Here is a 25,480-nt window from a genome sequence, read left to right as displayed (position 1 = left end):
GGGCGGCGGGAAACGCGAGGCGGGCGGGACGATGAATGCCGCGGACTACAACTCCCAGCGTGCACCGGGGCGGCGGACCGCAGAGTCAGATGGCTCAGAGGCGCGGTGCACGCTGGGAGGTGTAGGCGGCGCGGTGCTGAGGCGGCACCGCAGCGCTTGTCGTACTCACAATGGAGGACGCGTTCCTGCCTCCAGAACCGGCACCGCTCCCGATTTTGGAGTTTTCCTTCCTCTTCTGAGAACCGGTGAGCGGTGGAGAGAGCAGCGTGCAGGGCAAAAGTATTTGAAACAGGGCATCTGCAGCAAGACCCCTCACTGCAGTATTTTAGGCAAATCCTACTTCAAAAGAACCAAAGTAAAACCTCCTTTACTTTTCCCTTCTCTTAAATTATTTATGGGAGTTCGGCCCAAAGGACAAATTACTATATGACCTTAGAGAAAAAAAATGTCTTTATTATTAACCAGTTTTTTTTGCACTGGATTATGTGCCTATTGGCCCAGACTGCTAAATAACATCTACACAATGTTTCTTTCATGTTTCAAGAATTGAAAATAACTGTACAAGGTTAAAGTACAAAAGTACACAAGACAGTGGACACGAAATATCCATGTATGAGCTCTTCCCATCTGCTGCTTGGTTTGAAAAGTAGAACTTTAACTAAAAAATACTGTCCTCCTCTAGTTCTGTCAAGTTTAATGGAAGTGGGTATAACCTGATTACAACACTAACACCAGTATCACTAATCTGATATTTACAAAAAAAATTGTATTTTTCAATAAATTAAAGTCAATGCAACACCCATGCAAGCTAGAATGCTAGCTTTTTGGTGAACAGGGACCCAACATGTGAACAAGAACCTTCCACAGTCTCAAACTTCAAAACAGCCTTTTTTGTTTGTTTGTTTTTCATTTTTCAAACTGCATCCATTCCTCGCATGGAAGATGTGAACCCCAATCCCATTCCTCTTTGTGTGTGAGTCTGTGATCTGGCCATTTCATACTGTGCATCCAGATTTCTGAACACCTCCTCCTGCTGCTTCAGGGTTTTGTAACTCTCCTCATCCACGGAGCTGCAGCCAGCTTCATCCTCGCTCTGGAAACACAACACAAACATCAGCTCGGGCAGGTGAGGCTCACAAATTCTTACAAAAGTAACAATTCAAGCATTTGGGTTTATTGCTGCAACATTCTAGCGCAGATCTTCTCTCTCAAGAAACACACAGGCCTTCACTCAGTTGATTTTTTAAATTATATTGAAATACTTAAAAGCTCTTAACTACATCAGTTTAACTTAAAATCTTTACTGGATAAGGTACACTAAAATAGAAAGTGAAATCGTTATCTTGCAATTAATAAACTTAATTACATATTCAGAATTCTTTACCTTAATGCCCATCAGTTTTCTGAATTTAACATTTTGGTCCTTGTTTCCAAAATTGAGTTTTTCCCATATTTCTGCAGACTGTGATTTGTCCTGTTCAGATAAAAAAAAAAGAAGTGTCACCATTTTACATAAGATTCCATTAATAGCACAACAGAGCAGTGCAGGAGACAAACCCATTCTGTACCACAGCTGGAAGCAAAAGGTTTCCAAGTCTGACATTCCTCCTGCAGCATCCTCACAGGAGCTCCTTGTGAGGGAAGCTTTTCTAACCATAATTTTCAAAACACAGGAATGTTCCTTCCTTTGGCATTTCCAAAGGTCTGGAAGCTTGGTTGGAATTCAAAATTATGGAAAAATGAATTTGTTTATTGCAGTTGATCAATATCCAGCACAATTCAGGAAGAAGTGCCCAGAGAGCCCTCAGGGTTCTCCTGCCCTCCCTTTTGTCTCCCACCATTGCCATGGAAACTGGTTTGTTTGTCACATCTTAGGGAACAGTCTGTAAAGGTAAGGGAGCTTGTTGTGTAACTGCTGCAAGATGGAAACAGCCTAACAAACACCTCTTTACCAGACTAACAAAAGACAAAACCACAAATATTAAAGTGGACATTTTTTCCATAGTATCAGCAGGTAAAAGCTCTAAAACCCAGCAACTTTCTGAAAAAGCAACTGCCACAGGTGCCTTTCTTACTTCACTAATTGCAAAGGGATTTGACAGAGCACAAAAGCCTGAAGGTTTATTTGTATTTATGATTTTTGTTAGGTTAATTTTGCATTACTGTGCTCCTGAGATGTTACCAGCAAGGTCGACAGACTTGCCTTTGAAATTTGCAATTGGAGAGGACACAACCATCACATGAGAAATCTCTGCAGTCCCAGAAAAGAGGGGTTACACATTCCATCCCTCAGCAATCCCTCCCCAGTAAAGGGAGACCACCTGGGTTTGATGTTTAGTTACAAGCTGTAGGTAAACTCACAAAAATAACACTATGATCCAATTAGACCTCTGAAGCTTTATGACATTCAGGGTTTCCTTGAGTCTTGTGTCACAACCATTTATCACTGAAGGAATAATTATCTCAGGCCTTTCACTCCTAAATCATAGAGTATTCTGAGTTGGAAGGGACCCACAAGGATCATCAAAGTCCAACTCCTAGTTTTACTTAAGTTTTATTTCAGGCTGATGTTTAAACTTGCTAAGAGAAGAGAGATGAAAGCTGGAAGTAACACTCATTAGCATTCTTAAACTGAGTGCAAGATATTCCCAAACAAGTGTTCCCAAACACTTTTCCCAGATTTGCCATAACCAATAAGCTGAGATGAACAAAGGCATTTCTATAATTTTTTAATTTAAATGTTATTATCACTCATTTGGGGCAACAGCTAACTGAGGATAATGGCTAACTTGACAACAGCCACTTCCCATGGCATTCAGATATTCTCTTTCTTCTGTCTGGAACCTGGGCACCATCTACAAACATCATGAAATGCAGACTGTAGTTAAAAGGTAAGAAAAGCCAACATTACCCCTTCCTTTTTGCCTTGCCAAAGCATCTTCCGCTTCTTCTCTTGCTCAGCAAACTTCATGGGGTTCACTGCTGCAGGGTTGTAATAGCTGGGCACAGCTATGCCAGTCTCTGCCAGTGCCTTGGCCTGGAGTGCTGCCATCTGAGCTGCCATGGCAATCTGGGGGGTCACCTGTGTCCCCGAGGCCAGCAGAGCGGCCACGTTGATGACGGAGCCTCCCGTGGCTGCGGCCGCTGAGGAACAAAGGGAACTCGTCAGGGAGAGCCTTGGATTTGGGGAAAAAACCCAACACACACAAAAGCCAACCACCAACCTGCCACAGAAACAAAGAAAAAACCCAAACACTTCCCTTCAATAGAAGATGGAAGTGCACAGGTAACAAGTGAGATGTGATTTCTCAACTAAGGAACATGTCTCCAGGAGTTTTAGCAAACCAGAAACTCCAAGTGGAACTAAAGCACTTTGTGGTTCTAAACACCCCTGAGCAGCCCAATGACCATCATGAAATCACTTAACAGCCAAACACACAACATTTTTCTTGCATACTCAGTAAGCAATAAGAAATCCCAATCATTTTTGTTGGGGTTTTGTTTCTTATTTTTAGTTTTGTTTTTTTAAAATATTTTCTAGTTCTTGTTGTTTTTCTTATCAACAATTCCATTAAGACAACCTGTCTATACGTTGGGTAAGACTGCAACACTCCCGTAACATAAGCCCATCTATCTTCCACTGATGCCACTGCTCAGGAATTCATCTCATACACAAACACTACCTGCAGCCATTTCCTGTTGCTTCTGTTTTTCAACCATTTCCTTCTCTCTCTGTTCTTGCAATTTCTTTGCTCTTTCCAGCCTAGAAATACATGGAAATAAAAATATTTACATGTGAAAAATCAACACCAGGAGGTTATTCACATCACATATTATCAAAATCACCCCAATTTCTGACCTTCTGGCTAAGGCTTCCTGTGCATCCATAGCTGTGTTCCGTCCCCGGAAGGGCGGCGGGCTCGGACTCCGGCTGTGGCTCCTGCTGAACCTTCGGGGCTTTTCAATTCTCTTCTTTCGCTCTCTGTAACCAAATTTAACAGTTGCTAAAACAACGAAGGCACACATGCAGCTTAATATTTCATAAAGTATTTGATCACAGCACTGAAAATTTGCTTTATGATTCATTGGGAACTCTCAAGCTTTCAGAGAGTTTATACTGCATCAGTTGCCTTGTAAGAACACAGAGGTAAAAGTGAAGATTTCCAGCTGTAACAGAATGTGCAATTCTGGGTATTCATTTTCCCTCTCATACTCAGTGTTCAGAACAAATAAATGTGCTCTAGAGATTCTAAATCCTGAGGAAAATCATCTAATTTCTGGTCAAAATTGCAAAAGAACTTGAATGAATCAAGCTAGAAGAATGTTTTAAAACCATAAGAGACCTCAAAGCACTGTAATTATGTTAATAAGAAGCATTTTGAAGAGGCCCCATTTAAGAAGTGGAGTAGCACTTCAGGAAATTACTATTACTCTCCCCTCTGTATCCTCTTCCCTGAATGTGCTTTGAGGGACTCTACTAAGCTGAACATGTGACTTGTCTTGGGTTTCTCTAGGGAAGAGAACTCTGAAGCATGAATTACCTGGAGCCTGACCATCTGCAAAGAACAGTTAAAATGTATTTTACTTAAATACCAAAACCTTCAGCTCAACTCTTCTTCACTAACCTTCTCCCCACCTCCTTCCAAGCAGGAGACATTCTTAGGACATCTGTACCTAATCCCATCTAAACAACAGCCACCCAAAACACACATAAAAATGCTATGAGCAGCAGTTCTGTGTGCCAGGATCATCAGTATCTGCAGTACAGGAGATAAGGGTTTATCCCAGTTTAAGTCTCTGACACTGGTGCTTCAAACAAAGAAGTCACAGACACTGAAGTGCTCCACAAGGGCTCATTTAAAGGAGATATCACTCCTATCACTCACACTTCTCCCAGATTTGCCATAATCATAAGTTGAGATGCACAAAGGTGTTTCTGTCATTTTTTAACGTAAACGTTATTATCACTCATTTGGGGCAACAGCTAACTGGGATAATGGCTAACTTGACAACAGCCACTTTCCATGGCATGCAGATATTCTCTTTCTTCTGTACCAGGGCAGCATCTACAAACATTATGAAATTCAGACTGAAGTTACAAAAAGATCCTTGTTTACATGACCAATCTGGTAGAATACAAAGGAGGCAAGACTTATCTTTTCAGAGAAGATGGCAAGATGCAGATTCAGGCACTGGGAAGTGACAGATCTGCATTCCTGAGATAAGATGTAAAGCCTGTTTCAAAGATACCTTCATTTTTGCCGTGCTGACTATGGTTGTTTGGTCTTGTCTTTGGTCTGTGATGCTTTATTGCACTGGTAAATATCAAGGAAATAAATATTTGAGCTTTTGTATTCAAGTATTTCCATTTGAAACAAGCAGCTGCTGTCACCTTTTCCACCTAGCACTTAATCAGAGCCAAACCATTGCAGAACTGCCAGGAGGTTTTATGCACCCACAAACCAAAAGATTGCTTTAAATGCCCATGAGAACAAATCCCCTGAAAATCTGAGCTTGAGATTATGCAAAGAACCATCAAGAGAAGGTCAAGCTCTGCTATTTACAAATGCTTCTGTCACAGCCTGCTCGCTGTAACACAACAAAAACTGCATGTCAGGAATGATGGAATTCCCTTCACAGGTGAGTTTTAACAGGCAGATTTCCACATCACATTGTTCTGGCTTGTGCAGAGTTTGCCTTGAGGACTGCCCCATAAGTCACTTTCTTTACCAGACTTCAAGCTCTGAACTTGATGAAGTGTTCTAGCTCCAAGTAAAAAAGACTTATGTCTCATTTACCTCCATCCTCTAGGATTTGTGAGATACAAATATAACTTGAAACAAAAGGATTCTTGCAGTATGTCCTCCAGCATCCCAAGGCCTGTTTCCAGCTAGAGAAATTCCTAAGCTATAACTATCCCTTACTTTTTCTTCCCACATCTGATGTTCTGTTTCAGGCAACTTGAATTCCACTGCAGAAACCAAAATCTATTCTGGGACATGAAGTTTTCATGGAGCCATTACACACAATGTTCAAAGTGACTTTTAAACAGAGCACATTATCTACAATGACTGGAAAAAACGGGGAGCTGAAGCCTTGCACAACATGCTGAATGCAGCTTAAACACCATCCATTAAATACAAGTAACTGTACCAACTGCAGACCCAGCTCTACTCACCCCAGCTCAATGTTTAGTAGCAAGTGCATGTCAAAAACATGAACAAACCAGGGAATTCAACTACTTCTTCAGCTTTCACAAGGGATGCTGCAGCATTACACCAGTGTGACGGTTAAGACTCCAATGTTCCACTGTAACGCTGAGTAGTCATAACCAGTCACAGAACAATTAAAAATATTCTGGTGAAAACACTATTGAGAGAACTGGAACAGTCAACACTTTCTAGCAGCTCTGCAGGGACACTGATTTTCATTCAATCTACTTTCAACAAAACATCTGTAGCAGTCATTAAGTTTATTTCAGCTTCACCACTGAGAAAATCCTACAGGGCATTAAGAATGCAAAGGTGATAAAGACTCTACACCAAAATACTGAATGCATTATCAGTATTGAAAACCATTAACTTCTACAAAGAGATGAAAATGGCAACTCCAGGATATCCCAGGTGAGGTACAGAAACTCAACTCTGTCAAACACACCCAGACCAAGCCAGTAAGTGTCTGGATCAAGTGCTTCTAGAATTTAAGGAAGAAATCAAAGCACTCAGGGAGAAAAATGAATGTGATAAATATTCTCAAGCTGCACTTGACAAAGAGGAGCTGGTAATCACTAACACTGAAGAGTACATTCATATCAGAAAAAATCCATCTGAAACAAAATTTATCTTAGCACCACACCAATTGCCACTTCACAGAAAAATTCAGTTGATTTTGTGGAGGTGATCAGAATTAGCTTCTGAACTGTGTTACCTGCTCTGACAGCCAATGATTCCCAGATAAACTTTCCTTTTATCATACGTACGCAAACTGAAGGGATAAATACAGCAGTATGCCAAGGACACTACTATTGTTTCAAACACAGGAAAGGTCACCAGTATCTTATTCTTCACTTCTTCCCACTTAAGTACTATTGCTAACAAGAAGTCACACTATGAAAAGTCAAAAGTTTGAGATGCTTCAGCTGCCCAGGACAAATGTCTCTGTAAGACCAAGCAAACTGCCCTGTCCAGAACCTGCTCTCAGTACTGATGAGAAAAAGCCAAACACATTTAACTGCACTGAACAGACATGAACTGGTAAGCCCATCCCATCAGCCCACCACAGGTAACACTTACCTGCTTCTGCTCCTAGTTCTGCTTTTACTTCTGCTCCTGTGTCTGTGTCTAGACCGTGACCTAGAGCGGGATCGGATCCGGCGCTTTCTCTCTCTGCTGCGGGATCGGGATTTTTTCCTATCGCGGCTTCTGCTCCGATGGCGTCTGAAACACACGCCCAGAACTCTCACACCTGCTCCCGTGCCCAAAGGCAGCTTGTACTGAGGGACTCGCACATGGGATCACCACCACAGGGTGAAATGCATCAGGCAGGGTGGGGAGAATGCACACTACACATGGAAATGCTCATGCCCAGAACAGGTTAAGCTGTAGGTCTGAAGGATGAAATGGGAAAGGAACCAAAGCCCACTGCCAGCCACAACTGAGCTGCAGAGTTTCTGTAAATAATCAATATTGCTATTTTTAGTTGTTCATTAAAGTGTACACCTCAAAACAAACACAAAGCCAAACTAATCTATGTAGGAGTCTTAAATCCAAGGCAACACAACCCTGCTCCTCTCCGTGGTATTCCAGACCTTTGGGAAGAGGTGCCCAAGCTACAGCCTGTGAGTCACCTCCAGTCCCTGAGCCTGTCATGAGCCAAAGCTTGTTCCTGCTACCCTGTCTGCTGCACATCCCTCAGCTACACAGGGAGAAGCTCTGCTGGCAGCAGCCTGCTTGTCCCAGGAATTTTCCTACCCTCAGAACGTGCTGGGTGGGCTACCAGACAAGCAGGATTGGCCAACACTCCCTGTGAGGAAGCTCTTGATTTAGGAGGTAAAGAGCCATGCCACTGTAAGGTGTATTTGCTTTCCTGTCACTGACAATAAGGTACATTTAATAATCTGTTTAGTATTTTCTATACCAATTTAAGTGTAAAATACATCCCTATATAAAGTCTTAGTGCAATTGTGTACTTTTATTTCAAAGTAATCTGCAAAATAACTTATCTACAAATGCACTACCTAGTGAAAACTGAAACATGCAATATGAACTGATGCTTCACATGAGGTCAGGAATGGAATTCTACAATAATTCCAAAGATGGCTTTTGGAAATGCACTCACACAACAATCACATGCACCAACTCACCTTTCCCGAGACCTGGATCTGGAATGGCTCCTCCCTCTGGATGACTTTCTCTCTTTGCGTTTATGCCTCTCCTCACCATTTTCAGATGAATTTAGGCTATCTCTTCCCTTGTCAGAAGAATGCTCTTTGTCATTGTGATCTTCAGATTTGTGCTTCTTGGAGGACTTCTCTTTGGATTCATGTCTTCTTGCCTGTTTTAAGAAGAAGTTGGTTCTTTCAGGAAAATAGTGCAACAAAGAGAGTTAGTATGGGTATCAGAAGATAAAAATGCTAAGTTGTGATGCAACATTAGTAACCTTAGGAGAGTGACTCAATCATGAGCCACGGCTGCTTTACCTAATGCCACCAACTACCCAAAGCTGTAAATGCACACTATCATTTTCCCCCTTTTCCCTCCTCCCACTGTCTAGAAAGGATTTTTAAGGTATCCATCCAGGTATCTTTACAGTGCTTCCATATAAGACTCACAGCATTGTAACAAAAAACCTGTCATTTCATTATTGCCTCCATTCCAAGCACTTAAGGACCTATCTTAAAGAACCTGACAATTTATGAATATGCATATACATATAAACACAGTTGCAGTGATTATTTACTATTTGCCTGAGCCTTCCATGTAGCAAGTTACTAAAATCCACACGCAGTTCCAGACAAACTATTTTGCTTTTAGAACCAAAAAAACCTTCAAGTCATCATTAGGTAATTATTTTCTAGAGCAAAACTTTCTTCAGTAACTTCCAACAGTTTTTACAAAGCAAAGTAATAATTTTCATGGCTGACATCCCATTTTTAGTATTTCAAATGAACATGCACCACTCAGACTTCCCACAGTAGTTTTAAATTACAGATTTGCTGCTCCACTATACTGCAATTCCTTCCTGCAGTGCTTCTTAAAAAAAAAAAAAAAAAGATTCCTTTTTATAGCTGCAATGCCAAAAATATTTAGCAAGGTCAGGTCTGATTTTTGCCAGTGCTTTCCTCAGAGACTAAGTCGTGACATCAACACCCTTTCTTAATATATCCAGTGTGTTTTGAAACCTTTCTGGCACAAAAGCATAGCCTGCTTCAGTCTTATGTTTAAATAATGCTCTGCTCAAGTCACAAACTAAGCACAATACATTCACTTTAGACAAAACCCAATTATTCAGAAGTTGTTTGTTTGGTTTTCTTGCTTATCTAAATATGTTAACTATTCATAAAATCTTTTCTTCCATCAGAACTCTGTCTCAAATGAGTCTGGAGAAGATGCTATAATTGGTTTTTACCCATTTGCCCAAGCCTAATTCTTTATTATTATGTATCCATTTCTAAATACATTTGATTACTGTTCTTCAAGTAAGCAAAAATATTACATAATTTTTCTGCTTTCACAGCATTTTATTCTTAGCTCCTTTAATAATCAGTTCTTACATCTGAGGTTACCTGTACACTAATTTTAAGTATGTATTTATTTAAGCAGTTGTTCTCACATACATACTAAGAAGAATTACTGATATTCAGCACTTAATCTACAGACAGAGCTTAATCTTGCAAAAGAATGATAACAGTGCATCTACTGTGGGAGATCATTTCTCATCTGTTCACTCTGCAAAACTTAAAAGCTGCTACATAAATTGTGTAAGATTAGATCCAACAGCCTGGCAAAACACTGGACAGCATTTTAAACACCTTTTTTTTTAATAATTAAAAAGAGTCTTAGAATTTGTTTTTTAATCACATTTTCCAGACATACACTTAGTAATAAAACCACCATTATATCCCATAACGGATTTAAGATATTTTTAAGGGAAATATGAGTTTGAATGACTAATAGTTACCTTATCATGAAGTAGGCTTATAATTTTGCTATCTGAGTCTGCAGCGTCTTCAGTTCAGTCTCTTCGCGCATTAGCACGCTGAGTATGATTTATTATAGAAATGTTATCATGTGAGCTAGACAATAGATTATTCAATTTCACAAAAACTCGCCTAGATTTTTCTTTCCTCCTTTTCTTTTTTTTTTTTTAACAGAGCTTCCATTGGAATGGGGGAAGGAGAAGTTCCTGACCCGGGTTTGAGGTTATAAAGTTATAAAGTGCCTTATCTGTTCCAGCCTGGTGCCCCACATGGCTTAAGCTTCTTTATGACTATTTTGATGCTCCTGCTTTGCTTGTTTCAGCTCTTCTCTGGTGTGTGAGCCAGTTATTTTTAAGGCATTATTGATGCTGTCTCTTCTCACTCCCCTATATATTCACACACACACTTATTCATTTATTTTAAGAGACAGCCCTCTGAAATTTTTGCTGCTACTGTCGCATTTCCAGCTGACTCAGCTTGTTTGTCAAGCCATGACAGCCTTTACAATTAAAGGATGCAATAAACAGAGCTCAGTCTGATGGCAAATTACTTTTAATACACCTAAGTAGACAGGTATGTATTATTCAAAGTCCTGAACACTGACCAGGAACAAGGCCACCCAAGGCTTTTGGATAATGGAAGCTCTGTAAAAGTGTTCAAGAACACCATTCTACTTCTCCACATGAACTCTCTCTTTTGGATGTTTCCACAAAAATTAAAAAAAAAAGAAAGAAAAAGAAAGAAATAAAGTTACTAGTTTCTGAAAGCATTTTCTATAAAACTATTACCTTGTCAACATGATGGCTGCAATCATGCTTCACTATGAAAGGCTCTCCATATCCATTTTTAAGCTTAAAGTTCTCAATTTCTTGTACTTACCATAAAGTCATTTATATAAGCTTACACATATGTGCATTACTACAAGATACTTTTTAAGATGTACTATTACCTAAACGCTACAAAGTGTTAATTACCTCTTTGCTTCTGCTCCGGCTTCTGTGCTTTCTTCCTTCAGTATCTGCAGAAGAAAACATTTACTGTCATTTACCAAGATAAAGAAAAGATCACCTGGCTATAATCTTTCTAGCTCCTTTCAGTTATTCCATCCCTTGAAGGGATGGATTTATAAAGATTTAAAAGACAAACAGCACTATTTGAGTATCTAGGGCAGAAAGCAAACTCTGGCTGTTAGTCCCAGTGCTTTGCATTTATTTAAGCTCTGACAGTGAAAAACTAACCCACATCACACTGCAATCATGTTCTTCTGCCAAGTAACCTTATTGTTACAACTATGCAAAAGTGTTCCAGCCTATGCTTATCTAATCAAAATGAAACAAAATGGGACAGTTTCCTGTTTGGTGTGCTCTGACGTGTCCTCCCTCCCTGATCCCCTCAACACTGATAAGACCTGTTCCCTCAACAGTTTCAATATTTAGGATACACCCCAAAAGTTAGGAGATCCATTTTTTCCCCAATTCTAACAAGTTACTAGGGCTAAGTCTGTCTATTTTGCCAAAATTGTTTCTGAGAGAATTCAGCTGCCCAAGTAATGTGCCCCCATCGAGGCCGTACCTGATTTCCGCCTCCTCTCCCTGGAGCGTGAGCGCGATCTCGAGTAGTGATGCTTTGATGTTCTGGGGGAACTGGAGGCATCTGATTGTTCCTTTTTCTTCTCTCTTTCTGGAGAGGACTTTTCTGGGACTACTCCATCTCGTTCTGTATCACTACCCTATAGACAAGGACAGAAGTTTTAAGAAACAGAAGCTTAGGACTGAAAACCAAGGAAAAAAAAAAGAGACATCTAATTTATTTTTTTTTTTTGTTAAGCCAATGTTGTGTTCACCCCATGCTTAGGCAATAGCTTAATATACTTGTAGTGAACTGTGCAACTGCATACAGATTGATTTTTCAAGATTTTAATAAAGAGAACTGATATAAAGTTCACATTTTTTTCTCTCACTACATTAAACTGTACTTTACTTTTCCCATGTACTTCTGAGAGTATCAGCAACACCAAAATCTGAGGCAGAGTTTTCTCTAAATGGTGTTTGGAGGTCAATCACTTTTTAGCATTTCCAGGACCAGGATTACTTAAGGTCAGTGCTGTCCCAACAGATATGAGTGACAAGTTTGGGCATTACTGAGGCACAGCACAAAATCCCAGAGTTCTGAAGCACAGAGTGAACTCTGAAGGGAAATGCAGGAAGGGGCATTAGGGTTAGACAGCTCACTCTGGAATGAGGAAACACCTCAACAGCATCTCTGCAAAAAGATTTATTTGTAGGAGACCACACACAGGTCACTTACACCTGCTCCAGGATCACATTTTTACCAGATAATGAAAACCAAGATGTTCCCTCCACTCCTTCTAAACCTTGATCTAGGAGGATTAAACCCAAAACCTGAATTTGTGACATCAAGGTACTCTGTGACTCAATGTGTGAGGGGTAAATGAGTACAGGGGGTGCACAGTGCCCTGAAGGGAACAGAGTGAGCAGCACACACTGAGAGGGTGAATGTGCTCCCAGGAATGATCCCACAGCTCCACTGCTCCTGCTCTGCTCTCCTCTGAACCAGCCAGAACCAAACCTCCTGGAAATCGTGGGGCTGCAGAAGATGTCCCTGAGGACATCATCTGGCCCAGAACTCCTATTCAGGGAGACAATTTATATAGCAGAGGACTTGAACTTGCAGCTTTCCACCAGCTGCAATGGTGGAATGGTTTGCCAATGGTTTGCCCTCTCAAACACTCATTTATATCCACAGATTTGAAAATAAAAGAGCTACTTTGTCTTAAATCTCCACAGATATTACAAACTAATACGCTGTGTGCTAATAGCACACTTTCTTCATGACACCCTACGGGTAAATATTTGGATTTATATTTCAGCTACTATTGTTTACATTGTGAAGTGACTTGAGAAGAACGAGAATATCAGCTCTGAGTGTAAATCAGGTGGGATTTCAAACACACTATCCAAGTGAGCCTGAGCCCACTGCCACGATTTCCAAGGCTACCAATGTCATTATTTACACAGTGCTGCTCGTTAGTGCCCTTGGGCTCTGCACCTGAGGGAAATCTGTGCTAAAGAAAAAACAGCAATTAAAAACCTGACAGAATTCACTGAGATTATTCTCAGTTCTCAGACTGGCACCAGGCTCAGTGTTTCCCTGAATAAGCCCCTCACCTGCACTTCAGAGGAATCTCTAAATGCAGTAGTAGCATCTTAAAGTGTAAAAACAAAGTAATAATAATTAAAGTCCTTTGACAGAAAAATGTACCTTCCTCTTAACAGTGTAAGTTATATAACAAAAAAAATTTAAAATCGTTATATAAGAATTAATTTTCTCCAGAAGTCTAAAGTCCCCCTGGCTCTGTTTCACCACTGATCAAACTTTCAAAACAAGAACTTTAATTACCAGATTAGACACCGCAAAATGCTTAAAGTGAGCTTTAAAAAGTTTGCTCACTTTCCAGCCCTGCTTGTTTGTTGTTTTTTAGTTTATGGGGATTTTTTTGCACTCAAAACTATTTAACAACTTTTGAAAAAATTGACAACTTTAGGTTAACTCTTCGGTAACTCTTACTGATTCTTCAACACAATTAGAGGCGAAATATCTTTGTACACCACCAGATCACAAAATTTTTTCAGAGAAAATAAAACCACTCTTAAACGCTGCTCGAACATGAAGCATAGTGGTAACTACAGCAGAGGCGTTTCCCATCGATATTAACCATAAAAAGCAGGATAGGAGCGAATTAATTGAATGCAAAAAAGCCTGTGACCAAACACAAAGAAAAAGAGCGAAGAAAAGTAGAGAAAGGAAAATTCAGCATAGCCCAGACACTGGGTCGCTCCCCTTACAGGGAAGCTTCGCCCCACAGTCCCCACGAGAAACGCCAGTACAACCACAGCACTTCTCCCCACAGCCACGGATCCACCAGGGCTCAGTCCCAGCGAGTCTTCTCCTCTCCCCAAGCCCCGAGGAACGAACCAGAAACTTCTGGAGACGGGGATGGAAGCGCCGGGAGCAGCGCGGCCGCCCCTCCCCGAGCCCATCATGGCGCCGCAGCCCAAGGCGCGGCGGGCGCCATTTTGTGCCTCCGCGCACACGGCTCCCGACCGGGCCCTCCCCGGCTCTGCCCCCCACAGCCCCTTCCCCGCCACCCTCGCCCCAAAACCCGGCAGCGACCGCCGCTCACCGCCATGATCGAGCGCCCGGACCGCCGCCCCTCAGCAACGTCCTCGCAGGGCTCGACCTCGCTCGGCTGCGCGGCCACAGCGATCGCGCGGCCCCGCCCGCCCTCAGCGCGGGTGCCCGGATGTGGCGCTGGGGGGAGCGCGGGGGAACGCGGGGCGTTATGGGCCGGGGAGGCGCCTTCGCGTTCAAGGAGGTTTGGCCGCAGCCGCGACCCGTTGAGCCTGTCCCGGCTCCCGCCAAATTGAAACTCGGGAGAGAACGAGGGGGCGCGGTCAGGGGAGCCCGAGGGGACGGGAGTGTCACCGGTGAGGGGATCGGGTACCTGAGGGGACGGGAGTGTCACCGGTGAGGGGATCGGGGTACCTGAGGGGACGGGAGTGTCAGCGGTGAGGGGATAGGGGTACCTGAGGGGACGGGAGTGTCGCCGGTGAGGGGATTGGGGGCACGGAGTGTCACCGGTGAGGAGATCGGGGTTCCTGAGGGGACGAGAGTGTCACCGGTGAGGAGATCGAGGGCACGGAGTGTCATCGGTGAGGGGAACGGGGTAACTGAAGGAACGGCAGTGTCACGGGTGAGGGGTCCCCCTGGAAATAGCGATGTCACCGCCGCAGTGAGGGCCTGGGGTCCCTGTGGGCAAGGTTTTGTCACCCCTGTCAGGTGCAGAGTTCCCTGAGACAGAAGATGGGGATCCCTGTGAGCTGGGGCTTGTCACCCAGAGGGGATGAGGGTCCCTGAGGGCAGGGAATGTGTTCCTGTGGGCAGGGACACTCACAGCATGGGGGGAGCACTGGCAGTGAATTCAGTTGGTGAAATCTCCCCACGCTGCCTTCAGCCAGGCCGGGATCCACACTGCTCACCTGGCTTCAAACAAACTCCTTATCCTCACGAGTCTTCTTGTACACAGTGCCTCCAGACAGTAATAATACTAATAAATACTAATGAAAATAATAAAACCTGTAGCTACAGGTTAGAGCTGTCTGCTCTACAAGTTGTTCCTGCAATGTTTATCCCAGGCAGAGATGTGGAACGAGATCGAGCTCCTGCTGAACGAGGACACCGGGCAGCTGCCGGTGGGGCTGGGCCAGGAGTGTGGCACTGCCCTGTACCAGGTGGATTCTCTGCTGCAAATCACATCTTCAGAGAAGGTACAACCTAGCAAAGCTTTTGTCTTTAATTAATTTATTTTTTGTCTAATAATTACCTGGGCTCCTCTGCCATGTTTTCTGGAGTGTTCCTGCGTGAAACAACCTTTCCCTTGCCAGGTCTCTGTGAACCCCCAGCTCCATGCGTGCAGCTCCAGGGATGGCAGCATTGTTGCTGTGGACAGATCTGTGGCACTTCTGGACAGCACTGGGCTGTCTCTTCTCATGCACATCCAGTTTGGTGAGTTCTTTCCTTTGGAATTCCACTTGGCAAGTGAAAACTGGCTTTTAAAATACCTAGGTTTGTACAGGAGAACATAGCAATGTCTGACTAGCCTGTAAAGGGAAGCATTATAACAAGTACCTAAGTAATAAAAAGTGATTTTGGCTTCTAAAGACAATTAATTATTTCAGTACAATTTCATTAGAATCCTTTCTAAGTTCTCACTGGATACCAAAACCACTCCCTGTAGGCCTCTTCCCCTATTTCATTTAGTCAGAACAACTTGTTTTGAAGAAATCTGGGACACTGTGTTGTCGAATTCTTGTGTTAATATTTATTCATAAAACCCAGATCTTGATATCTGACATTTTGCCATGAATCTTTTCAGATTCTAACGTGGATGTTGTGGGTATGTGCCATGACAAGCAATTCCTTGTGGTTGGTGAGAGAAGTGGCAGTTTACATCTCATCCACATCCCATCCAAACAAACCTTGCTAACAAGGGTACAGTAACTTTTCTATTTAATTTTGCTCTGAACATTTTGTTCTCAGACTTTCTTGAGGGTTTTAAAATAATTTTTCCAAATACCAAAAATATAAACATCCTTGCCTTTTTGACCACATATTCTAACTAAACAGCTGAAATGGGCACTTCTGTTCCCATCAGTGATGAATAAGGAAAATCTATTTAGGAATGGCATGCAGAAACAAGAACCTTCATTAAAAATAGTTTAAAATTTGAACTGATAATCAATATTTCAATATTTTTAGTGAAATACAGAATAATAGGCTTTATGCTGTTTCTATTTTAGATTTTGGCTGAACAATCTACAAGTGAAAAGACTTACTTAAACCTATTTTTTGTTAAAGATAATGCAGATGCAGGTAAGAACTGAATGATTATTTTCTCCCCCTTTGTCTGAATTTTTGTGATTTTGTTCCCCTTTAATAGCTCTCAGGGAAAGAGATTACAAAATAAGTAATACAGAAAATAAAGAAAAATTAGTTTTATGTGCACAATGCAAAGCAAAGTTGTAGAAGTTTCTTTATCTCATCAATTATTTTACAAATGCCATAGGAAACAAATATTCAGAATTCAATACCTTTTTCTTTTGAGACTGTGCTAAACATATGAAAATGCTTAAAAAAGGAAGAACTCCTTCTGTCTTCTATCAGAGTTCAGGGGTTCTGTTCTATGAATTCCCAGCCCTGTTCTGTCACAACAGAATATATTATTCTACTCCTCCTGGAAATTACAACATTTTTGATTAAAATAGCCTAATCTATTGGTCAGATGATTTTTTGGGGTCAGTTATTTCACTGCCCTGCTTACAACCTACTCTTCTCTTTACTTGCTCTTGAATACTTCAATGTGAAATATTTCTGTTGGGTTTTTTAGGTGTTTATCACATGTTTATTCTCACAAGCAATGGATGCTTCTGCATTATGTGTGTCCCTCTTGGAAAAACACAGGAAGGTAGGAATAGCTACAGACCCCTGGGATTCCATTGGAACAGGGAAACCTGTATTCAAAAACTTCCTTTGTGCCTTTTTGAAAAGTTTATTTAATGCTGATTTTATTTTTTTTTTTTATATTTAGCAATTGAGAAGATGGATATGACTACAGCAAAGCAAGTAAGAGACCTGCAAAACTGGCAAAATTGTTAAAAGTGCAGAGTTTGTCACCAAACTTTGCTCTCTACATTCCCTTGACTATTTACCAGTCCATCATTCCCCCTCATAGCTGTGATTGTTACTTTTTCTGTACACTTAGAAATGAGATTTTTATCCACTGGTTCTATAAACAAATCTTTTTCTTCTCCATTTGTGGCCATCCCTGCTCTGCCACCCACAAGTTACAAGGACAGATAAAGACAACTTTCATTGCCACAGGAGAGCACCACAGCCTGGGCTGTCAGGACTTTGTCATCAGCAGCTCAGTCAACAAAATCCATCTGATCATTGGGGTAAGCACCAAGAACATGAACAATTTCCATGTGATCAGTGATGGCATTTTTGGATCTGCAACAAAATTTGTCTCCAGAAATGTGTCTCTTTTTCAAGCAACTTATCAGCTTTTTATTTCCTTCACTGTCAATTTAAAGGTTAGCACTTGTGCTGCCTGTCTGTGGTTTTTCTCATAAAGAAATAACAGCTGTCATCTCCAAAATGACTTTGTTGTGATGGATGAGGGGAAAATATTTTCACCCTGAGTTTCTGAGCTTAGAAATCACTGGTTCCTGGTCTGTACAGGCTGGATTGTTTATAGATATTATCCTTGAGCTCACAGACAAAACCAAAGCTGGCAAGAGTCTTCCAATCAACTTCTCATTCAACAAGGCCTGTTAAAATAACCAGGTCTAATTCAACAAAGCTTTTAAGCATTAATTAAATACAGCAACTAATAAAGAAATTAAAATATAGGCTTGCTTTGAAATGTAATTGGCAAACTTGCAAACAAGTTCTCTGAGTTGATTTTTTGAAACCTGTTGAATTCAATGGGATTTTCCTCAGTAGGCTCAGAGTAATTTCATTCAGCTTTTATGTTCTATGAGAAAGAAAAGTGGATATTTTGAAATACTGTTTTTCAAAGAGCCAAAAACTGCTGAGTATAACAATCACTGTAACAAAGGCTGGTCTTGAAAGGAGAAGGGGAAAAATGTTAAATTAAAAATAAAGAAATCAATGTTTTTTTCTGAACATCAGTAGAGGACTAAAGTTAAATTTAGTTTTGCAGCTTTCCAAGTTCAAGATCAATGGCAGGAGGAGACATGTCAGTGGTCAAACATCTCCTGTCTAACCCCATTTTACTTTTCCTCTCCTTACAGGGTAAAGGTGATTATGTGCTCTCCAGATGGGAGGTGGACCCCACCAATGCCCTGGTGTCTGCTCAAAGTTTTGCTGATTCAAGTCTGATCCAAGGTAAAGAAAGTTTTATCTTTTTATAGACAAGTGTAGATTTCTTATTTAATTGCAGAATGTACTAATTTTTGGTTGGTTTTTTTAAATAAATTAATTTCATTAAATTTCATTTTCATTGATTCAATTAGTTTCATCGTTTTTAATAAATTCACATGTACCAAACAGAACAATTTTGTAAAGGTACAGCCAAAATGTGGGCTTCAAAATTGCAGTTTAACTTAGTGACATAAATCACAATTCACTTTAAGCTAAACCTTGCACAGTCCTAGGAAGTTCCATGAGGTTGAACCATGAGATTTCCAATACTTGGTTATGTGTTTGAATATGTTTTTGCTTCTGATACATATCTCAAGAAAAAGAATGAATTTATGTGAGTACTCATATTTTTTAGGTGCTGCAAAACTTCAAGTCCTTGACAATCAGCTGTTTGTTTTGGATACAGAGGTATGGGTAATGATTTGCTTTAATCTTCACTTTACAATGTTCTTGATCCAGCTTATAAAAATATTTTTTAAGGTTTAAAGTGAAATTTCTGTAAAATGAAGGTACTTATATTTACTTATATCAAGAGCATCTTGATCTTCCTGTGTTGTTTCTTTTTTTAAATTCTACTCCTATTCATTGTTTAAGCCACAAAATGTAATATTTTGTTGAAAAACTGTCTTCTATGAGGAAAATATGAACTCATGTCTGATTTTTTTTTTTTAAATCTAGAACATCTTAAGCACATGGGATATTTATTCTCTCACTCTAATTTGGGATTGGCCTTTAATACATATTGAAGAATTTCTTCTCACTACTGAGTCAGATTCCTCCCAAGTCACATGGTAAGTGAAGAGTTACAGCACCAGCCCCGAGAAGTGAAATGTTGTCTGGTGCTGTAATTTTTATGAAATATCTCATTATTTTGGCCCAGATGCTGGTGCAAAACAGCTTGTCCCTGTTAGAAATTCCTTTTCTTAAAAATTAAGATTAAACAGAATGTGTGAAAAAGTGTAACTATTGTTCTAATATGGGAGAAAGTGCTAGAAACTATTCAGTTATATATTAAAATATAAAGGGATTTCTAAATGTGTCATGGAATGCAAAATTTTCTAAAACACAGAAACAAAAATATTTCACAGTTTTAACCTCAGATTCCTACAGCAAATTTTGCTTTCTTTTATCTCTTTCTCATTCATTAGGCAAGGGCTTGCCAATGTGAAACTGATTGTCATGACAATGCCAGATGCCAAACAGGTAAAATCTCCTATTCTGTGTTCTGCTTCTTAATTGTTTGCAATTGCTCATAGGAAGAATAAAGGGGGAAGAGGGATGGAGGTGGCAAAATATTTGGGGCACAGAGAATTCTGAGGAGCTGAAATCCAAACTGAAATGTGGCCATTTACATCTTAGGGTGTAGCAAGTGAGGGCTGTTGGGATTCCTGGGATTCCTGGGGGTGTCCAGGCCAAGCTGGCCCTGGTTGGGTTTGGTTCATTAAGGTAGGCAGACAAGGAAGAGCAGCAAAATGTGTTATTGTCTTACACCCCTGCCCAGATTTCTTTAGAACAATCTCTGTTGCCTTCAGCATCTACCCCCAGCTACAGTCAGTGCAGGCAACTGAAATAAAATACCAGGATGAACATTATGCAATTCTAAAAATTAGATTAAACCTGTTGAGTTATACATAATAGGCCTAGAGAAAGAGAGAGGGGGAGGCAACGTCTGAACCTTCATTAAATTTCCTCAAACTGAAGACCTGCATTTCATAAAAAGTCCCACTGTAATTCCTTAAGAATTCAGAAATTATTCTGCAAATATCACTCTCTCACCAGTGTAAGAAAAAAAAAAGCAATTCTGACTTCTTTGTTTTCTCCCTTTTTTTTTTTTTTTAATAGATGAGAAGCCTGATGGTTTTTGCATTGCCCACCATGCAACAGCTCTATTCTCTGGAAGTGTCTCCTGTTTCTTCCCTTGTTCAAAGTGGGATTTGCACTGTAGGTTTTGATGATTTTGTTTTTGTTCTTTGAAGCAATACAGTTGTCTTAATATGTGTAAATATTAGAGGGTAATGAGTTATTCTTGTTAGGTTAGAAGCAATTTCTGCTAGAAACTGTGCAGGAACCACACAAAGAAAGATTAAGTGATGTCCCCAAAGGATAGAGAAAAATAGCCTTTTATGAAGCAAACTGAATTTAAATTTAGTCTGAGGTTTCTTGCACTATTTAATAGCACTGCCAGTGGTTCCTGCTGCTGTTACAGCTAAAAACTGAGGGAAGTTTTTTAAGTTCTCTTAGCATAGAAAAATGCTGTGGATTTATTTGGAATTCAGTTCATTTCACCTGATGGTTTCTGTCATTGCTCACTACAGGATACAATACACTTCTTGGAAGGAATTCATGAAAAGCATCAAATGTAAGACAATATTTTCTTTGCAACTAGCTCATTATTATATAAAAATTACTTCCACATAGAGTTGATAAATTCACATAATTCCCTTTCATCCTCAGGCCCTCTGAAGACCCAGTTTCTATAGTTGTGATGAGAAGTTTAACTGAAGCCTTGCCAGAAAATAGGTACTGGTTTCTGTGAAAAACCATTGTATTATTATCAATTTTTTTTTAATATGGACTTACATTGAAGTGGTTTATTTTATTTCCTCCCCAGACTAAGTCGTTTACTGCACAAACACAAATTCACTGAAGCAGAGAATTTTGCTATTCAGTTTGGACTGGATGTTGAGGTGAGTTGTTCATTCATGAGAAACACATTAGAGATTAATTTGTATGACTGAAATTATGAGAAGGTCCTTGCTCTATAGTCCAATAGAAAGCATTAAAAATATTACAGATATTACCAAGGCAGTGGGATATTACCTTATAAAACAGCTCACCATATTTGTATTATTTATTTAAACAGCTTGTATACAAAGTAAAGGCAAACACTCTTTTAGAGAAACTGGCTTCAGCTTCTCTTGGGAATTATGGCCAGGAAGCCTTGCTGGATCTTGGCAATGAAGCCAAAGAAAATTTGCAAAAAATTCAGGTTTGTTTGTATTTCTACCCTCTCTGCCTACTAAAACAATTCAAATGATAAAGGATCTTGGAATTAATTTCAGTTGTTTCCTTATGCTAACAGGACAGCCAGTTTGTTGTGAATTACTGCATCAATGCTCCGTGGCCACTGTATGAAACCACACGAGAAATGCTGAATTATGCTAAAGTCAGGGTAAGGGCTTTACTTGTTTTTATTTCTTCTACTTTTCAACTTCTATTCCACCCTTCTGTACAACATGAGAGGGGCATAGAGCAGTTACAGTCATTCCAAAAGGCAAAAGTAAAGGCATTATAAATCCTGTGTAACCAAACAAATCCTTTGTAACCAGCCATGAAGAAGCAGCAAGTCTTGTTCCAATCTCGTTCTTGGTATTGCCCAAGGGCAAGAAAGAGCTCACAGATTTATTTTTGTATCACAAAGCAGGGTTTAGTTTTGAATAGCAGTTTTTTAAAGTACCTATAAAATATTAATTTTCAAGCTAAAGCTCAAAGTAGGTAACCTTTTTTGAATTAGATCAAATATATTCTAAATACTGAATTTTTTTAAGAAAAAAAAAGAATTTTTGGAGGGAAAAATGGGGAACAAATGGGGGAAAATTGCTGGAAAATGGGAATAAAATGGGGGGAAAATTGGGGAGAAAAAGGGAAAAAATGGGGCAAAATAGGAATAAAATAAGAGGAAAATTGGAATAAAATTGGGAGGAAAATGGGAATAAAAACTGGGAAAATATAGGAAAAAAATAGGGGAGAACTGGGGGAAAATAGGAATAAAATGGGAGAAAAAGGGGAAAAAATTCCCTTATATGTACTTTTCCCCACCCACAATTCACTTATTTGGGTGTACCCACGCCCATATTTCCTTATTTGGGATTGATCCATGCCCACATCTCCTTATTTGGTTCTAGCCCTGCCCACATCTCCTTATTTGGGATTTAGCCATGCCCACATTTCCTTATTTGTGTGTAGCCCTGCCCACATTTCCTTATTTGGTATTTAGCCCTGCCCACATTTCCTTATTTGGTATTTAGACATGCCCACATTTCCTTATTTGGGATTTAGACATGCCCACATTTCCTTATTTGGGCTTAGCCATGCCCACAATTCCTTATTTGTGATTTAGACATGCCCACAATTCCTTATTTGGGCTTAGCCCTGCCCACATTTCCTTATTTGGGATTTAGACATGCCCACATTTCCTTATTTGTGTGTAGCCCTTCCCACATTTCCTCATTTGTGTGTAGCCCTTCCCACATTTCCTCATTTGGGATTTAGACATGCCCACATTTCCTTATCTGGGCTTAGCCATGCCTACATTTCCTTATCTGGGCTTAGCCATGCCCACATATCCTTATTTGTGATTTAGCCCTGCCCACATTTCCTTGTTTGTATTTAGCCATGCCCACATTTCCTTAGCTGGACTTAGGCATGCCCACATCTCCTTACTTGAGTTTAGCCCTGCCTACATTTCTTATTTGGGCTTAGCCATGCCCACATTTCCTTATTTGTGATTTTTTTTTGCCACACCCACATTTCCTTATTTGGGCTTAGCCCTGCCCACATTTCCTTATTTGGGATTTAGCCCTTCCCACATTTCCTTATCTAGGCTTAGCCATGCCCACATTTCCTTTTTTGGGATTTAGCCCTGCCCACATTTCCTTATTTGTATTTAGCCATGCCCACATTTCCTTGTTTGGGCTTAGCCCTGCCTACAATTCCTTATTTGGGCTTAGCCATGCCCACATCTCCTTATTGGGGATTTAGCCCTGCCCACATTTCCTTATTTGGACTTAGCCCTGCCCACATCTCCTTATTTGTGTGTAGCCCTTCCCACATTTCCTTATCTGGGCTTAGCCCTGCCCACATTTCCTTGTTTGGCCTTAGCCCTTCCCACATCTCCTTATTTGAGATTTAGCCCCGCCCACATCTTCTTATTTGGGATTTAGCCACACCCACATTTCCTTATTTGGGATTTAGCCCAATTGAATTGGATCCAATCTAGCATTGTAATATCTCAATTTACAGCACTCCTGACTTCTTGCTCATGTCTTTATGCACTCACAGTCCTGCCTGACATGCTCTGAGTTGTCAGCCAAACCCTTTCATGTCCTTTTTTCAGATTTTGAAGAAAGATAACAGAACCAATGCTCCACCATCTGATGGGGCTCCAGTATGCATAGCTGAGGTGAGGACACATTTTTTGGATCTACAGTATCATATAAACAATTGTAATGTAGATTTGTACAAACTGCAAATTCAAATTATTACTGCAAACTACTGCTGAATTTTAAAAAATCTAAACAAAATTATATTTTATAGTATGAAAGAGAAGCACAGTAATGACAGATTCAGAAATAAGCCATTCCTTCAAGTCATAGAAAGATTCAGTTTCAGATGCTCCATAAATTGAAGGCAGAACCTTTCTTAAAGTACTTTTTGGAGTTTCATTTTGTTTTTTGTTTGGTCCTGTTGTAAACTGGCCTCATCTGCCTTCAAGGAGAATCAGTGCTCTAATCGTGTCATGTAATATGTTCAGCCAGATATTAACCTTAAATCTCTTCTGCATTCAGGTGTTGAGAGCTCAGGCAAGGCTTACAACATTCTATGAAGCTTTTGGACTAGAGAAATTCAGGTTTGTTTGTGTTTAAGATTTAAAATAAATTTAATTGTGATTGTTTAGACTGTACCACTGAAATTAAGATTATTTTTGTTTTTTAATATGAGTTCATTAAACTTCAAGCTCTTAAGTTTCCCGTCCTGTGCTCTGGAGATGGGAGAATGCAGAGGTTTGAGTCATCCTATATATTGAAAACATAAATTATCTATTGCACGTCCACTTAAATAGTTGGGGGTTTTAATTCAAGATGTGTAGGAGGGATTGTGATTTTAGACAAACACAAAGCACCACTCCTGTTGTTTCTTACAACATCAAGCACTGGGTAGAAAGGTTTCGAAGTTCTCTCCCCCAATTTCTTTGTAAATGACATTTAACAAAGCTTCTCTTCCCCCTCCTTTTAGTGGCATTGCTTGGACAGAGTTCCTGAACAATGAGGACGTGTTCAAGATTATTGTTTTTCAGCTGGAGGAAGGAAATTTGCCTTGTGCACAGTACCTGTGGCTCAGGCATCAGGTGAGGTGGCACAGAATCTCTGGAATTTATGGAGGGGGTTAAATCTCTTCCATTTTCCAGCCTAATTTCACTGGTGCTGTTACAAAACAGCTCCTCAGAAAGCAAAGGTGCATGGCAGCATCTCATCAATTACCACAATGAGTACTGTTCACCTGGATGCTTAGGAGGCTGAATTTCTTATTGATTTAGGAATAAACTGGTATTTCTGGTGTCAGAATTCATATTTCTAAGTCATGCCAATTTGATTTATCCTGCAGTGCTTGTAATCTTCCACTCACTTTCTTGCAAGCCCAGCTCTCAGATTTCAGTGGATGTTTTCTGCCTACCTTAAAATCCTTTAAAAATAATCACAGACTCCTTACTCTGAATGACACATTTAAGGTAGTGTGTGTGCTGTTATTTTATTTTTTAGTGCAGGACTTTCAGTTCAACTTTGTCTGTTGCTTTCTCAATAAGACAGAGCTATAGAATGAGTGTGAAAGTAATAGAACAGTGTTATTTGTAAAGAAATTCCTTCAATTAGATCTTTTTTAAGAAGACCAAACTCTAGTTTTACTGAACAGAGCTTAATTTAATTTCTGCCTATGACTACTGAGATTTTCTCTTTGGATTTGTGAAATTTACTGGCT

The 25,480-nt window shown here is 40.3% G+C and overlaps 2 protein-coding genes across 3 annotated transcripts in view; one reads left to right on the top strand and one right to left on the bottom strand.

The window, feature by feature from the left end:
* Positions 1-432: 432 nt before the first annotated feature.
* On the bottom strand, positions 433-14,516 carry RSRC2 (arginine and serine rich coiled-coil 2). 2 transcript variants are annotated; one of them, XM_063173015.1, is made up of 10 exons: positions 14,403-14,516; positions 11,771-11,927; positions 11,173-11,216; positions 8,363-8,553; positions 7,293-7,436; positions 3,860-3,982; positions 3,684-3,763; positions 2,912-3,144; positions 1,385-1,474; positions 433-1,093 (listed from the first exon to the last, which is right to left on the bottom strand). In XM_063173015.1, the coding sequence occupies exons 1-10, from the start codon at positions 14,406-14,408 to the stop codon at positions 914-916; spliced, it is 1,248 nt and encodes a 415-aa protein (XP_063029085.1). In that variant the 5' UTR covers positions 14,409-14,516; the 3' UTR covers positions 433-913. The 2 variants fall into 2 exon arrangements, with proteins under 2 accessions (XP_063029085.1, XP_063029086.1); XM_063173016.1 differs by lacking the exon at positions 14,403-14,516 and adding an exon at positions 10,180-10,257 and having other exon boundaries at positions 8,363-8,575; positions 11,771-11,869.
* A 904-nt stretch (positions 14,517-15,420) lies between these two features.
* The window catches only part of KNTC1 (kinetochore associated 1), a 32,179-nt gene continuing 22,119 nt past the window's right edge, over positions 15,421-25,480 (top strand). The window contains exons 1-20 of the mRNA XM_063172802.1: positions 15,421-15,546; positions 15,664-15,784; positions 16,155-16,270; positions 16,579-16,651; positions 17,166-17,243; positions 17,367-17,401; positions 17,623-17,733; positions 18,595-18,688; positions 19,080-19,132; positions 19,403-19,515; positions 19,873-19,927; positions 20,567-20,665; positions 21,040-21,083; positions 21,179-21,244; positions 21,336-21,411; positions 21,588-21,713; positions 21,807-21,896; positions 23,841-23,906; positions 24,292-24,353; positions 24,740-24,851. Of these exons, the coding sequence (XP_063028872.1) occupies positions 15,421-15,546; positions 15,664-15,784; positions 16,155-16,270; positions 16,579-16,651; positions 17,166-17,243; positions 17,367-17,401; positions 17,623-17,733; positions 18,595-18,688; positions 19,080-19,132; positions 19,403-19,515; positions 19,873-19,927; positions 20,567-20,665; positions 21,040-21,083; positions 21,179-21,244; positions 21,336-21,411; positions 21,588-21,713; positions 21,807-21,896; positions 23,841-23,906; positions 24,292-24,353; positions 24,740-24,851 (1,716 nt within the window). The remainder of the gene's footprint in view (positions 15,547-15,663; positions 15,785-16,154; positions 16,271-16,578; positions 16,652-17,165; positions 17,244-17,366; positions 17,402-17,622; positions 17,734-18,594; positions 18,689-19,079; positions 19,133-19,402; positions 19,516-19,872; positions 19,928-20,566; positions 20,666-21,039; positions 21,084-21,178; positions 21,245-21,335; positions 21,412-21,587; positions 21,714-21,806; positions 21,897-23,840; positions 23,907-24,291; positions 24,354-24,739; positions 24,852-25,480) is intronic.

Source organism: Melospiza melodia, chromosome 20 (genome assembly GCF_035770615.1).
Source record: "Melospiza melodia melodia isolate bMelMel2 chromosome 20, bMelMel2.pri, whole genome shotgun sequence".
NCBI classification, from domain to species: Eukaryota; Metazoa; Chordata; class Aves; order Passeriformes; family Passerellidae; genus Melospiza; species Melospiza melodia.
This window is presented reverse-complemented; position numbering and strand designations above follow the sequence as displayed.

Excerpts from the sequence above, each read along its gene's own strand:
- RSRC2 (XM_063173015.1), bottom strand. Across the intron at positions 11,217-11,770 it reads GGAGAGGAGGCGGAAATCAG|ATACTGAAGGAAGAAAGCAC; the intron begins GTACGGCCTCGA and ends TTTCTTCTGCAG. Across the intron at positions 3,764-3,859 it reads CAGGAAGCCTTAGCCAGAAG|GCTGGAAAGAGCAAAGAAAT; the intron begins GTCAGAAATTGG and ends ATGTATTTCTAG.